Here is a 13,608-nt window from a genome sequence, read left to right as displayed (position 1 = left end):
AAGCAACCTTTTGCAACAAACTTATTCAGGAAAATATGGAAATTTTGAGAGCAGATTTCTGACACTCCATCACCTTCCAGCAGGTAAGACCAACCCATTTGGAAAATACACAAGCTGCTCTGTAAACCTCTGCTGAAATATGCAGAGCTGGGAGCATGCAGGAGGAGTCACAGCAGTCACCTGCAGGGAGGCAAATATTGCCCTGGCACAGCCACTGCCACTCCAACATTACAATTGCTGCTGTTACTCAGACCCGTTATACTGGCTTTGAACACATCTGTGCAAGTCAGTGTTACAGGTTGCCTCTTCCCCGTGCAGGCCTGGTGGGAAGGCTGCTGTTCAAAGCATTATTCTTTAACATTTGTCCATCTCTAAACCCCATCCCAAGGCATAAGGAGGAGGAGAGGAGAGAGACAGAGCCTGCAAGTGACACAGAAGCCATTGGCTTCTTCAGTGCATGAATCAAAATCCTCACTTGGGTAATAAGCACAGAGGCAGCTTCTGAGGGAACAAATTTAAGAGGTATTAAGCCTCCTTGCTGATTTAATATTAAATTTCTTAGGAACTCTAATAAAACTTTGTTAAACAAAAAAAACCCCCAGGTATAACAATCTCATCACAAGAGCAGACTGAAGTTCTTCACTGATCCAAACATGCATCCAAGCCCACTGAGATGTTGGAAACACATCACTACAGCAGAGATAGTTTTCCTTTTTCTTTCTACAAGATTAATTATGTTTAACAAGTCTCAAGTACTAAGATTAGAAACAGGTATAAATTGCAATATTTAACTTCATTTGCACTATTGCTACTTCCTATGGATTAATTGGTGCTGCCTTTATTTTGTTTACTGATATACACACAGAGATACAAACAAATATGTATTTATCAGTAAAAGCATCAGCAATGCTAACACAGCCTGCAGCCCATTGCATCCACCAGCACAGTAATGAACAGAAGTGTTTGCCTGATTGTTAATTAGAAAAGAATTACAGACTTCATGATAAATAGAGCCTGCAAAAGCTTGGAATTAAAGTAGGTTTTGGGTTGGGTTTTTTGTTTGTTTGTTTGGGGTTTTTGGGAATAACATTAAAGAGAGTTCCCATTCTCTTTTAAGGAAGTTTGGGAGGGTAAAATCTGGCATCAAATGTGCAAAGAATGGAAAATACAGGTAAGTTCCAGTCACCTGCTGAATCAACAATCTGTGAACACTGGAGTAAGGTGTGAAGAACTGGAGGTAGTAATGATGTAATAAAAATTTCACTGGGTTGAAAGAAAAATTATACAAATACTGAGCAAACCAAAAGAGTTACTGTGGGCAATACCTTGCAGTACAGCTGAAATTACATAACTGCATCTCTAGGGTTATTTGCAAAACACTTTTCTGTGTCCCCTCCAGCCTCCACCCCAACCAGTTCAGACATATTACACAAGTGACATTTTTATTTCAAAGATGGAGTTGTCTGACCATGGACAACCTTATTTTCTACAATGCTGTATGTACAGCATCTCAGCTAACAGAGGATATTTTCTTGCCTGTAAGGCTGAAGTAGGACCATGCCACAAATAAACAACATAACCTGCAATAAACCAATGTAAACAAGAAAAAAAAAAGCAGGAAAAGAAGTAGATACCAAGGAAAACAGCACACAAGGTTAACACATACTCAATATTTAATACTGAAGATCTGACAGTACATTACAGTGCATACTGCCACTAGCACAGAGTCACAACATTCCAGACTCTGCATCAGAATCAACCTTTCAAAGGAGCTGACGTATCTATGTGGTGCTGGATCCACTCAAGGTACTGACTAATTTTGGTGTACACTCCAAATTTCTCCCTCCTTCCACAGCCTTCACCCCAGCTCACCAGCCCTATCAAGAACCAAGTATCCTTGTATCTAGTGAACATAGGGCCCCCGCTGTCCCCGCGGCACGAGTCCTTCCTGTCTCCCAGGCTGCCAGCACACAGCATGTTGTCAGAGATGGGGGAGCTCATGGCCTGCGCGCACTCGTTGCGGGGCGCGATGGGGATCTCGATGTACCTGAGGAAGGCAGCGAAGCTGTGGTTGCGCTCGCTCATGCTGCCCCAGCCCGTCACCACCGCCCGCCGCCCGCTCTGCATCAGCTCCTGCTCCGCCAGGTTGCGCGTGGGAAGGCAGAGGGGGAGCGCGTATTTGTAGTACATCACATGCTCAGCCAGGTGCAGCATGGCTATGTCGTTATCTGAGGTCTTCTTGGTGTAATTCTCGTGGATCACCCATTTATCAACCCAAATGGTTTGTTCGTCTGCCTCAGGACGGAAATGGAATTTACCTGGAAGAGCAAGCAAGATGACAGATGCTGTCAAAGCTTCCTTTACTTTGAAAGACCAAAGCATCTGCATTACACTGAGTGTTAGGACTGCACTCCCATGTTTTTACTTCTCTTTGTTGTAATACAACTGTTTATGTCATAAGTTAACACTGTTCTTAACAGATGGACGCGTCTCTAAACTTTTCATATTTACAGAAATCACAAATACCTATAGAGCTCTAGAGCTCTGGTCATCAGCTGAGAAACCAACTTGCTCTGTGGTGTTCATATTTCAGTACACTTGTGCTATGTGAGTCAGGAGGAAAACAACCTTCTTGGAGCCAGCATTCAAAGCTGGGAGAGCAAGCACACCACAAAACAGGACATTTACAACAGGACATGAGCTTTACACCACGTAGTCAGGGTCTGAATAGCTGAATGTCAGTTTTTGTAAGATAAAGGTGACTGACAAGTAAGATTGTTCCTTTCTGAAATCTTACATCTGTATTTTAAGAAATTTTTCACTGCTTAAGACTTCCCAGTTGCTATTTGTGCCACATCATCATGGCTACTTCATGGGCCAAGCAGTTATGAAACACCAAGCAAGAATCTATGTTGAAAAGGGCCACAAATGTAAGAAGGCATTTGTGATACATTGCAATAGGAAAGGCAGAGCTAGGTCTTCTGCTAGGCTGTCAGTGAGGTCTTGCAAGTGTTTTTTCTGTAAGGAGCATCTCCAAGCATAGGGACTTAAAAGCCACAGTAGTTACAGAAATATATTCTCAAAAGATCTCTTAAACCCAGCTTTGGATCTTGGTCTTCCAGACCATTTATTTCTGAGTCTCTCTTCCTGCTCCTCTGCAGACAGACAATGGACAGTTCACACGTGGCCGGACAGACAGCTGAAACTGCTCTGATGTCTTGTACTGAGAGGCACCAGCCCCTGATGGACCTGCTAGTATTGAGCCAACAAGCACAAGCCAGTTTTTCTCTCCTATCACAATTTCTTTGTAGTGACAGTGTTTGCAGCACCCCTAAGGCAGCCTGAAGGCACTGTGGCTGGGGGCTGCCTGGCAGGGCTTTATTCCTGCCTTCACAGATACAAACTCTGCTTTAGGCCTCAGAAATAACTCTGCACTGTCAGACCATCTCCTCTGAGGGAGGCAGAGGGGCTGTGCAGGAACACACTTGCTGTGGGTACACGCTCTGTACACCAGCACAGCCACCAGCTGCCTCCATCCTGAGGCACCCACCAACCTGTGGGTGACACCTTTGGCACTGCAGTGACAGACTTCCCTCACTCCCAGGGGGACACCCATTGACTTCTGGTGGGTTATCCACCCCCAGAGTTTTCAATTTCAAAAATCCTGGATGTACACCTGGAGGCACTGAACCCAGAGGCTGTGGAAACACATTGAGTTCCTGCTACACAATAAGGACCATCATAATCTTTGCTGCTGGCATAAAAGTATTAACTGTGAAGGCAGAAACACGATTTTAAATTGAGTCATTACATCCACCTATCTGCTCTATCTTCTTGGAGTTCTGAACACACTTCTGGATGCTCTTGGCCTGGTGATGCAGGAACAAGAGCCAGAAACAGGAATATTGTGTTATTCTCAAATCCATCTTCCAAAACTTCAGCTACTCTTAGAACTAACTTTCTATTTCAGACACCAAAGCACATGAGTGCTGCTAGAAGACTTCTCCCCAAGCTGTGTGTAAACTCAGATGCAAGTTTCCTCTCCAGTTTTGCTCCTGTGAATGGCAAGCTGCAGTGAGACAAGTCCAGAAGGATGTGGGGTATCCCAGCCTGACAGACACAGGTTGAGTAGCACCTGTGCAGGTTCAGTACAAACACTTCCATGGCTGTTTGCATGGACATGGCAATGTCTTCATCCAAAACTCTCCCCCTTGTCACTCACAGATGTCTCCAGGTTTTTCTGATGAGAACTGCTTTGGGGTGACAGAAGTCTCTCTGTGAAAAGGTGAATATTCTGGCACTAAGAGGACCCAAGGCTACATCACACAGTTTTCAATTCATTCTTTCTGTTGGATGTACATAAACTTGTTGTCTCTGCTCTCAAGCATCTGCACGTCCACAGCGTGTATGGAACATGCACACAGACATCTATTTTTAAAGCTATATACACAAACAATATATTGGCTGGACTCTCTACAAATAATCTATCCTTTCACTAATGGAAAGCAAGCAGTGAGCTGTTATGCTTCAGCACCAATGCTAAATAGAAAACATCGTTAAAAAAATTCTAAGTGCAAATGAAACACTAATTATCTTTGTCTGTCAATTCAGGAGAAGCATTTACTTGACATAGTGACATTTTCTCATGCTCCAGAGCAGCAGAGCAAGTAAAGGCAGTGTTGCCATTATGCAGCACCTCTCCAGTGAAACATTCTTAAATAACAGTGTTTAAATACCTGAAAAGGCAGGAAGAGACCCTGTGACATTCTCCTTCTGGGATCAAGACTTTTTTTTCAATATTGGGATGGTCTTAAATATACTCATCACCAGAAAAACACAGGCAGAAGAGATCAAGACTTTCTACTTTACAGACCAGCAGCAGTGCTCAGTAGACATCAGCTCACTTCCAGAGTAAGGCTGAAATAGCTCAAATGAAATCAGATTTTTACTAAACTTTGTTTTAAGCTAAGGTGTATATTAAATACTGCCTAGACAGACCACTCCTACAGCCAAGGACTTTTGCCTTCAGAACCTGCCAGTCTTTTTCCTGAGATGATAAATGTTAGGAAATAAACATTTATAGTTAAAAAGCAGAGGGACAGGTGATTTTCCATACCAAGTTTAACTCTGAACCCCTTGTTATCTTCAAGGCAGTGTGCTGCTGTTAGGACCCAAGCTGGATGGATGAGAACACCCCCACAGAGAAACCTCCCTTTGGTATTTTGCAGCATAATCTGAAACAAGACAAGGGAGGTGTGACACTGCATGGAGAACAGCTCACAGAATACTGTACTCAGTCTTCTTGGGTGATGCCAAACACCCAGACTTATCAAGCATCAAAGCATGTCACATTCACTGAAGCCAAAGCTCTATAGGGGGACAAAAGCTCTATAAATAGAGTCTCTATGAAATACCTACAAAAAAAAGGTTTGAATGTCTTTCCTGAATGAGGGCTGGCTTCATCTAAATCAGCATGGGGTGATGCTGGTCACTGCAAAGAAGCACTTTGTACTCAAAGCTTTGAAATACAGAGCACAAATGAGGGGTGTGTCCCACACCAGAGACCGTGCATCATCTCAGGCTGCAGCTCTCATGCTGTGGTGTAATAGGCCCTCTGATATCAAAGGGAACCAGGCCCTAATTATTTGCATTCATTAGCTCCATGGTAAGCTCTGTGAGGTCTCCCTTTTCTTTGCAATAAGCCAACCTGTCATGGCATATCTTGCTGATTAAGTCTGCTAACTTGAATTTACGACAGACAAGGCTTATACGAAAGGGCAGGAAGATCACCTCCCACTGTTGCAGGAGCTGAAGCACACATCACACACCATGAGCTCCCCAGGACGGAGCAACAGAGCAGGTGAATGCCATCACCATCTTTTCTCTTGGTGGTGTTGGCACATTAAGGTCAAAAGCTTGGCAACAGCAACAAGGTCAAGAATTCTCACAGATATTAAATTATTTATTCCTGCTACTCCAACCTTTGGGATGCTTTTGAAAAAGCAAAGGGAATCTTAACTTCATATGACACCATCAGTAACAAAGCAAGAGCCTTTCTGGAGCAGAGAGGAAGGCAGAGCAGTTCAGGAAGAGCCTGAACTATTTGTGGCAAAGAATCCCTTTGTCCTTACCTGCCAAGGGCTGCCTCCCCTTCTCCCAACTTTTCCACCAATGAGCCGAATATTGAAATCTGCTTTGGCTTCAATGTAGTCCAACTTGACTCTTCCACAGGGGAACTCCACTGCAGAAAATGCAGAGAATTCATTAGCCCAGGTCACCCAATCCTCTTTTTAGAGGATTTCCTCTGTCTGACCTAGGCAATACTGTCCAGAGGCTTCATGGAAGTCCCTCAGTGCTTGGCAGAGGAGGCAGTCTCCTGACTCCCCTTTATGTTTCCCTGAGACAAACATGGATAAAGGGCCATAAAGTGGGTATGGAGCTGGGAAATGCAGGCAGAGTTACTCTTCATGCAATAGATGTTTTGAAAATGAGTACACTGCAGACAAATCTCCCCTAAAATTCTTTTACATCAGCCTGAATAATCCTGTGTCAAAGCTGGACTGCAAACATCCTGCTCTTACCTACAGGCTCACACGTGGTGTGGTCATCCTTGAGCCGATACCCCGAGGCGCAGCTGCACAAGCGATGCTGCTCAGCAGGCTCCTCCCTGCAGAAATGCTCACAGCCCCCGTTCTCCATGGAACAGTTGCTGTATTTGACCTCTGTGGGAAAAACAAACAGCAAGAGAGACGTGGAGTTGGGAAGTCAGGGTCACAGAAAGGTAAGGTGGCAAAGTGACATCATGCTTCAAGTGGGTAACAGCTATTGATGGATTTGGAATGACAGTTGTGGGCTTCAATGACACTCAGGCCTAGGTCCAGAATCAGGGAGTGGGGAGATGGAGGAAACAGATTACTGTAGACTGGAGAACAGAAAATGCCCTGTTACTATGTGCCCAGTCCCACAGTGAAAGCTGTTGATGATACATGACATACAATGCTCATCCCTAAATATGCTATCCACTTTTGTCCAAGGAAGGAACTGACACAGTAATAAAATATTCACAGTAGATTGGGTTTTCCCCTGTATTTAAAAACCCCACCATAATCCCCAATTCTAAAGTAAACCCCTGCTTCAGAGTTATTTCCAGTATTGTCCGAAATTTAGATATCTCATACCTCTAAAATTATCCTATGGCAATACAAAGTTAATTTTGCATTAGATAAGCACAGATAAACCTCTTACCACATCAAGAAGCAAGAGAGAAATCACATTAATAAAGAAAGTAGTAAAGAAAGAATATGCCATGCAATGACTGAAGTGTCCATCTCTATCACACAGAGATCCCTGTCACAAAGGATGTTATTTTATAGTGGATTAAATGCAGTGTTACCATAATTGCACAAAACCCCCTCCCAGCCTTCGTTACAGATGCAGGAAAATTTTCCAATATTGTCCTTGCAGCTCCCGTTGAAACAAGGCTTGTGCTCACACTGATCTCCATCTGAAACAGAGGTAGGAAAACTCAGTTGCTGAACCACACAGAGCTCACAGATCAAACATCAGCACAAACAGACCCTCCCCAGACTCCCAAGCATCAGCCAGGTCTCTGGCACTTAATGGTGACACCTCTGTGGCAGAGACAGGGTCACCTGTTTGGGCTCTCAATTCCATCTGCAGAGTGAGTGGAGTGGGCAGAAGGGGAGGAAAGAGTAAAGCCTGAAGCAGGCAGGGCAGCAGGTTACTGCTGGACCATGTCAGGCATGGTTAGAGCATCAAACCATTTTTCAATTCCTTAACTCTGGGAAGATGACTGATGATAGGTACAGATGCACCTCAAGTGTTTTAGGGAGTTGTATGATAGAACAGGAAAACATCCTCTGCACACCCCTTATGAGAGAGAATGAGAATTTAAATCAGTATATGACACATAGCAGGAGGAAGGCTGAGTACTAGTAACTCCTGAGGAAGCACAGAGAAGTGATGAGGAAAGTCTTTGCTTACCTACATACTTGCTCCAAAACTCTAGCTGTGGAGAAACAAAACTTGTATTACAGCGAGAAAACCATTTTTCGCAAGTGAGGGATTTCAAGTGTTTTGTGGTCTTGGCCAACAGGACACAGCACTTTGGTCAGTAACATCGGTCTCTCTCTTCTTGGCAGTGTAGTGACTGGCACTACAAACCAAGAAAACAGCCAGTGACTCTCCTGTAGTCTGTACTAAGCACAGACTCCCCATCTCTGCTTGCAGGCTATTTTCTTGGCACTTACTGCCAGGTAAGTCACCTGAGCTCACTTGAGCCCAGTTAGACAAAACACAGGAAGGCTTGGGAGATACACTGAAAAGCAGCCAGGACTGATGAATGGACAACAAAGGGGAAAGACTGGAAGGACTGGGAAAAACTTAGTAGCAGCAAGAATAGCCCAGTGGGGTCAAGCAAGGATTCTAATTAACTGTCTAGGACCTAAACCTCACCAGGCGGGCCAGATGGACATGCTTGAGCAGCCAAGCTTTGTGGCCCATAGAGGGGTAACTTGACAGTCACTGTAACACAGTGACACTCAAAACCACGCCTACACCTGAGGAGTCAGGAAAGAGCCGTGTTCAGTACTGACAGCAGGATCTCCTGTGCCCTGGATTGCAATATTTTAAGAAAATCATTGATTGACTAAGTTATCTTATCCTTAAAAAAAAACAAACAAAAAACCAACTTACTGTTGCTTCCCTGGTTTCAAATATCTCACTGGCCTCCTCAAAGTCACAGAGCTCTTCAACACACTCACGCTCCATAGAGCCTGGCTTGAGCTCCTCCAGGAAAGTGTTTGACCGCTTCTGGATTCTCAGGACTTGGTTTGCATCTTTACTGCTGTAAAATACTGCAAGCAAAAAGGTGAGAGCAGAAGCAGAGAAAAGAGCTGGCTGAAAACTCACAGTGGTGCTTCCCAAAGGACACTTATGAGAGCAAGAGCCTCTCTCCAGTAGAGCAAGAGAAGCTGCCCTAGACACCATGTGCTGTCTGTGCTGTGCTGCAGAAGCAAGCTCCAGCCTCTGCCCTGTGGTACTCTGACATCTCACGGGGCTCAGCAGGGCTCTGACCAGGCAGCTGCCATGGCCCCACCACTGTCTGCCAACCTCTACTAAAAGAAGTCAAAGCCCCTCAATGGGAAGGATTCCAGCCACCCCCTGTGACTAACAGAGGAGCAGGAAACAAAACTGCAGTGACTGGGAAGGGTTGAAGGCCATCTCTCAAAGGAATGCTTACTTGAGGTGGAGCAGCCCCAGAAAGAGCAGGCAGCCAGCAGCAGCCCCACAGTGAGGAGCTTCCACATCTTGCAGGAGTCACCTGAGGAGGAGAAGGCAGGTGTCCAGAAGAGCACACTGGCCAGTGACACAAGCCCCTGCTGCAGACCATTCCCACCATCCAGCTCAGCCAGGTCGCTCACTGGCTTTTCAGAAAGCTGCTTCTCTCTGAGCGCTCTGCTGCGCCCTGTCTGACCCCAGCCCTGGAACAGCTGATCACTAGGGCCCCTCCAGAGTGGTTTGCTCATTCCCTTTAACACATCAGCAGCTCTCCCAGAAAACTTCTGGCCTGTCCTGACACCCTCCCCTTGTCACTGGACATTTTTTACAAGTTTCATGCTCTATTAAAGCAAGTTCTATTTGGAAATCTCAAAGGATACAATACTTTTGAAGCACTTACTGCTTTATTCAGTGGGAATCAGCGTGATCTGTTCTTCCTCCATGAGCTCTGCTGGAACTTAGTTAATCCATAACTTCAGATATTTACTTTTTGGAGTGACAGGAAGTGCTTTCTTTTCAGTTGTTAAACAAACAGTGCTCAGGGAGAGCTTGACCATTTACCAGCATACAGGGGAAATGTAAAACAGCTGAGGCACCCACACTGCCTTTCTCAAACCATTTTCTCCTTTTCATTCTCTGGTGAGCAGAAATGGTTATATATAATTTGCAAGTGTAAAATATCCAGTGCTGTAAAATATCCAGTGTAATTTGCAAGTGTAAAATATCCAGTGCTGCGGTCTCTTGAGAGATCCTGCCCTCTTCTCACAGCACACAACCACCCAAAAGAGACACATACTGCAATTTTTAAGTCCTCTCACTTCACTTTCTCATCAAAGTTTCCACCACAAAACAGCAAAGGGAACTAACCCCCGCTGACAGCCATGAGCAGATACCAGATGCTTGTACCAGTATATTGCATCTTCTGGTGTCCTGGGTTAGCTCTCATCAGAACAAAGTATTCTATGGAATTCTGAACACTAAGCACCCTCAATCCTTTTCAGAAATTTTCTTGCACTGGAGGTGGTAGGAACCAGCATGTCCAAGTTCTCTGCAAACAGTGTCTGCAGTGGCACCTCTGTGAGCTGTGCAGCAGAATTCCAGAATCACTAAGGTTGGAAAAACCCTCCAAGACCATCAAGTTTAACCTGTGACCAAATCCCCACCTTGTCCCCCAGCCCAGAGCACTGAGTGCCACATCCAGTCGTTCCTTGAACATCTCCAGTAATGGAAACTCCAAGCCTCTCTGGGCAGCCCCTTCCAATGCCTGACTGTCCTTTGTAGGAAGGAATTCTCCCTGATGTTGGAAGATATGGCATCTTCATGCAAACTACCAGTGCACCCAGGAGTCCTCTGGGGTCCTTCACCAGGAAAAGTGCCACCAGAGGTTAGGGAAAGCCTCCTAAAAACATCCTATTTTTTTTAATCCCTGTACTGATACTCAGTAAGAATTAACTTACTTACTTTTTCGTGATGCCTTTTCTTTCGAAGGCTTGGTTTTCTTGTTTTCTCCTGCCACTGCAGTGAAGAAATAAGTACTTTAAAAGCCAGCTTTTTTACTTAGGCTCTCAGGTGATTTTATGACTTCAGGTGCAAGGGATTGAAGAAAAAGATGGTTCAGGTACTTCAACTTTTGCATGCCAGGGAACCAATTTCAATCTAAAAAAAAAAATCAGTGCTGGGCTGTTTTCTACTTCACTTTCATTTTAAAAAATAGGATTTTTTCTAAGGAGAGCTTAGAAGAGGGTAAAGAGAAAAGAGAAACCTCACAAGAGAATGGCAAGACAGAAGCTCCATAAATTTAAATTAGCACTGTGGAGACTTCTGATTCAGTATGTTATGAACATGCACTAATAATTGAATAAACCACCTCCTTGAAGTGACAAAAAGCATCATGAATGTTTCAGCTTTCACAGCTGAAAGATACTCCCCCTTGCAGCTTGAAGGGACAGAGCACAGCAGAGTGTTTACACACCCCTGTGTGTAAAGAAAGCCAAAAGCTCTGCTTTTGCTTTTCTATAGCAAAGCTTCTGGCAAATTCTCAAATGTGTTCTTGGCCTTTAGCCTCTTAGCTAGGAGTACCAAATTGCTCCTCTCAAATTTTTCTAAATTGAAATTATGTAAATTTCTGCAAATTAAATAAATTATAGACAGATGTAAATTTTTCTAAAGAAGAAAACTGAAGTGGCAAAAAAACAATCACAAAAATCAAACCCTACAGCTCTTCAGCAGTCATCCTGTGCTGCATGCATCAGTGCTTCCTATTTAATAGCTTTTAATTTGCAAGAAATCTGAACAATTCACTGAACAATAAAAGCACCAAGCCTACTTCCTACATGCACACTGGAGCCTCTACCTGCCAGAACTCAATCAAAGTCTTCCTCTCATCCCAAGTCCTGTGTTACAGAAACACAGTGCTCTGTGAGCCATCATCTCTCCCTGTGAACTGTCTGAAACAAGACAGCAGCTTCAAACAGGCATTAAAAGGGGAAAGACAGGTTCATACACACAGCACCAGACAGACTGCACCTGCTTCCCTAGGAAACCCAAGTTGAAGTATCAATCTCCTCAGGTTGCTCTTCTGAAAAGTCCTTGGAGCCCAAGGTTTTGCACAGTTCAGAGGAGCACTGAACATGTGCCAGAAAGGCAAGAACACCTCTCCATGGACAGCCTGTGTGCTGCTGGGAACCCAGTTTGCAACCTGGGAACAAGAGGACATCAACAACCTGTGCAGATATCGAATTCCCCCCAGCCTGTCCCTTCCCTGGTTGGGATCTGCTCACACCTGGGAATGCTGCTGGGGCTGCAGTTCTGTACAGCCTCTGCAAAGAGAGACCATCACCTTGCTCCAGCTCCTCCTCTGGAGCAGCCCATCAGTGCAAACCAACCTGCTCACGGAGGAGGACATGAGGGCTGAGGCCACCCCCTTCCCTGCTCCCATGAAGAAAAGCCAAAACTGGCTTGCATTTTACCATGAAGTCAACCAAAGGAGGCTTCTGGGTCATATGCACACTGCCTCAGCTCCTCCTTGCTTGTAAAGAAAAACACTCCCAGGTAGGTGACTGGGTAAATGCAGAATGCTAGAACTCTTCAGACAGAAGTTGCTGGAGAACTGCCATGACTCTTTTAGCTGTTATCAATGTGGAATGTCACTTTCCAGTCTCAGGACCTTTTAATTCTGCCCACATGAAAATCAAACACCTCAAGCTACTCCAGTCCCAGCTAGGGGGTGCACAGTTATTCATACTTTTGCATTTAAACCCACTGGTAGAGATCTTCACAGCACACCTTCCTCCCAACCCATTCCATCTTCCTGAGATCCAGTAGGTAGTTAAATCAAACCAAGAGGATGTCAGCCCTGGGAAGGAGATCTGACATTCTGTAATGACACACTGAGTGGGGCAGCAAGATTTTTGCTATTAGCTTCTGCCACATTATTAAAAAAAAGACCAAAATTAATTAACGTGTATGAGAGGAGTAATCTGCTGTTGCCTTCTTTGTATGTTTTCTGTGGTGCCACTTAAAGCAGAGGCTGACACTCAGGTCTGATGCATGTGTGAGTAAAAACAGTAGTTCTTATTTTCTCCTTGTTCTGGCTCCAGGTAACCAATGAAAAATCATAAAATGAAAATTTTACTCATGCAAGAATATGTAACACCAGAATGATGTTCCTGTTCCAGACACCATTCTCTCCATACTTCTGTTTAACTATCATGTACAAAGATGTTTTTCACACAGAAAATATTCAATACCATTTTAACTTACTTTCCACCCACTTTGCAACAGTACTGTGGAACTCTACAACCATCCTCTCAATTTCAATAAATCTGCTGGAAGTTTCCTATCAGTATCTTAAGAACACACCAGTCTGTACAGACAGAAGAGAAAGCTTGTCACAATCCACTCTATGGACTGCTCACCCAAACACCAAATTTTTTTTGTTTCAAGTTTACAGGTGTAATTTATGGCACTCAGTTTCCACATTTCATGAGAAAACTCACTTCTCCCACATTTTTGTAAATGCATTTTCACTTATTCCAGTCACTGCACATATTGCCTGCAATAAATAGAATACACAGAAGCCCAGGTGCAGGAGAGAACTGCTCCTGTCCCATCCTGGCACTGCAGCACCATGGCCAGGAACAGCCACCTGAGGAGGGGTAACCAGCACAGCCCTGCTGACTCTGACAGTTCCCATCGAGCTGTGGGCCTGCTGCCAGCAGAGCTTTGATCAGGATGAGCACCAGAAGAAGCACCACATTTAAAACATCTTTTGTTCACTACAAGACATAGCTAAAAAAATTAAACTAC

At 44.4% G+C, this 13,608-nt stretch overlaps 1 protein-coding gene across 2 annotated transcripts; it reads right to left on the bottom strand.

Annotated features, from left to right (window-relative positions):
- Positions 1–1,655: 1,655 nt before the first annotated feature.
- Positions 1,656–13,580, bottom strand: PROC (protein C, inactivator of coagulation factors Va and VIIIa). Of its 2 annotated transcripts, XM_039706519.1 has the most exons (10): positions 10,762–13,580; positions 9,701–9,936; positions 9,263–9,343; positions 8,716–8,876; positions 8,005–8,029; positions 7,394–7,504; positions 6,582–6,722; positions 6,132–6,241; positions 5,117–5,234; positions 1,656–2,318 (listed from the first exon to the last, which is right to left on the bottom strand). In XM_039706519.1, the coding sequence occupies exons 3-10, from the start codon at positions 9,327–9,329 to the stop codon at positions 1,756–1,758; spliced, it is 1,296 nt and encodes a 431-aa protein (XP_039562453.1). In that variant the 5' UTR covers positions 9,330–9,343; positions 9,701–9,936; positions 10,762–13,580; the 3' UTR covers positions 1,656–1,755. The 2 variants fall into 2 exon arrangements, with proteins under 2 accessions (XP_039562453.1, XP_039562454.1); XM_039706520.1 differs by lacking the exon at positions 10,762–13,580 and having other exon boundaries at positions 9,701–9,998.
- Between the last annotated feature and the right edge of the window lie 28 nt (positions 13,581–13,608).

This window comes from Passer montanus, unplaced genomic scaffold (genome assembly GCF_014805655.1).
Source record: "Passer montanus isolate IOZ18808 unplaced genomic scaffold, ASM1480565v1 scaffold193, whole genome shotgun sequence".
NCBI classification, from domain to species: domain Eukaryota; kingdom Metazoa; phylum Chordata; class Aves; order Passeriformes; family Passeridae; genus Passer; species Passer montanus.
This window is presented reverse-complemented; position numbering and strand designations above follow the sequence as displayed.

What these genes read in the sequence shown, in the direction of transcription:
- PROC (XM_039706519.1), bottom strand. Translation starts at nt 9,329, where the DNA reads ATGTGGAAGCTCCTCACTGTGGGGCTGCTGCTGGCTGCCTGCTCTTTC. An exon ending in CACCACGTGTGAGCCTGTAG is followed by an intron (nt 6,242 to 6,581) that starts GTAAGAGCAGGA and finishes CATTTTCTGCAG; the next exon opens with TGGAGTTCCCCTGTGGAAGA. An exon ending in GGGGTTCAGAGTTAAACTTG is followed by an intron (nt 2,319 to 5,116) that starts GTATGGAAAATC and finishes TTGCTCTTCCAG; the next exon opens with GTAAATTCCATTTCCGTCCT.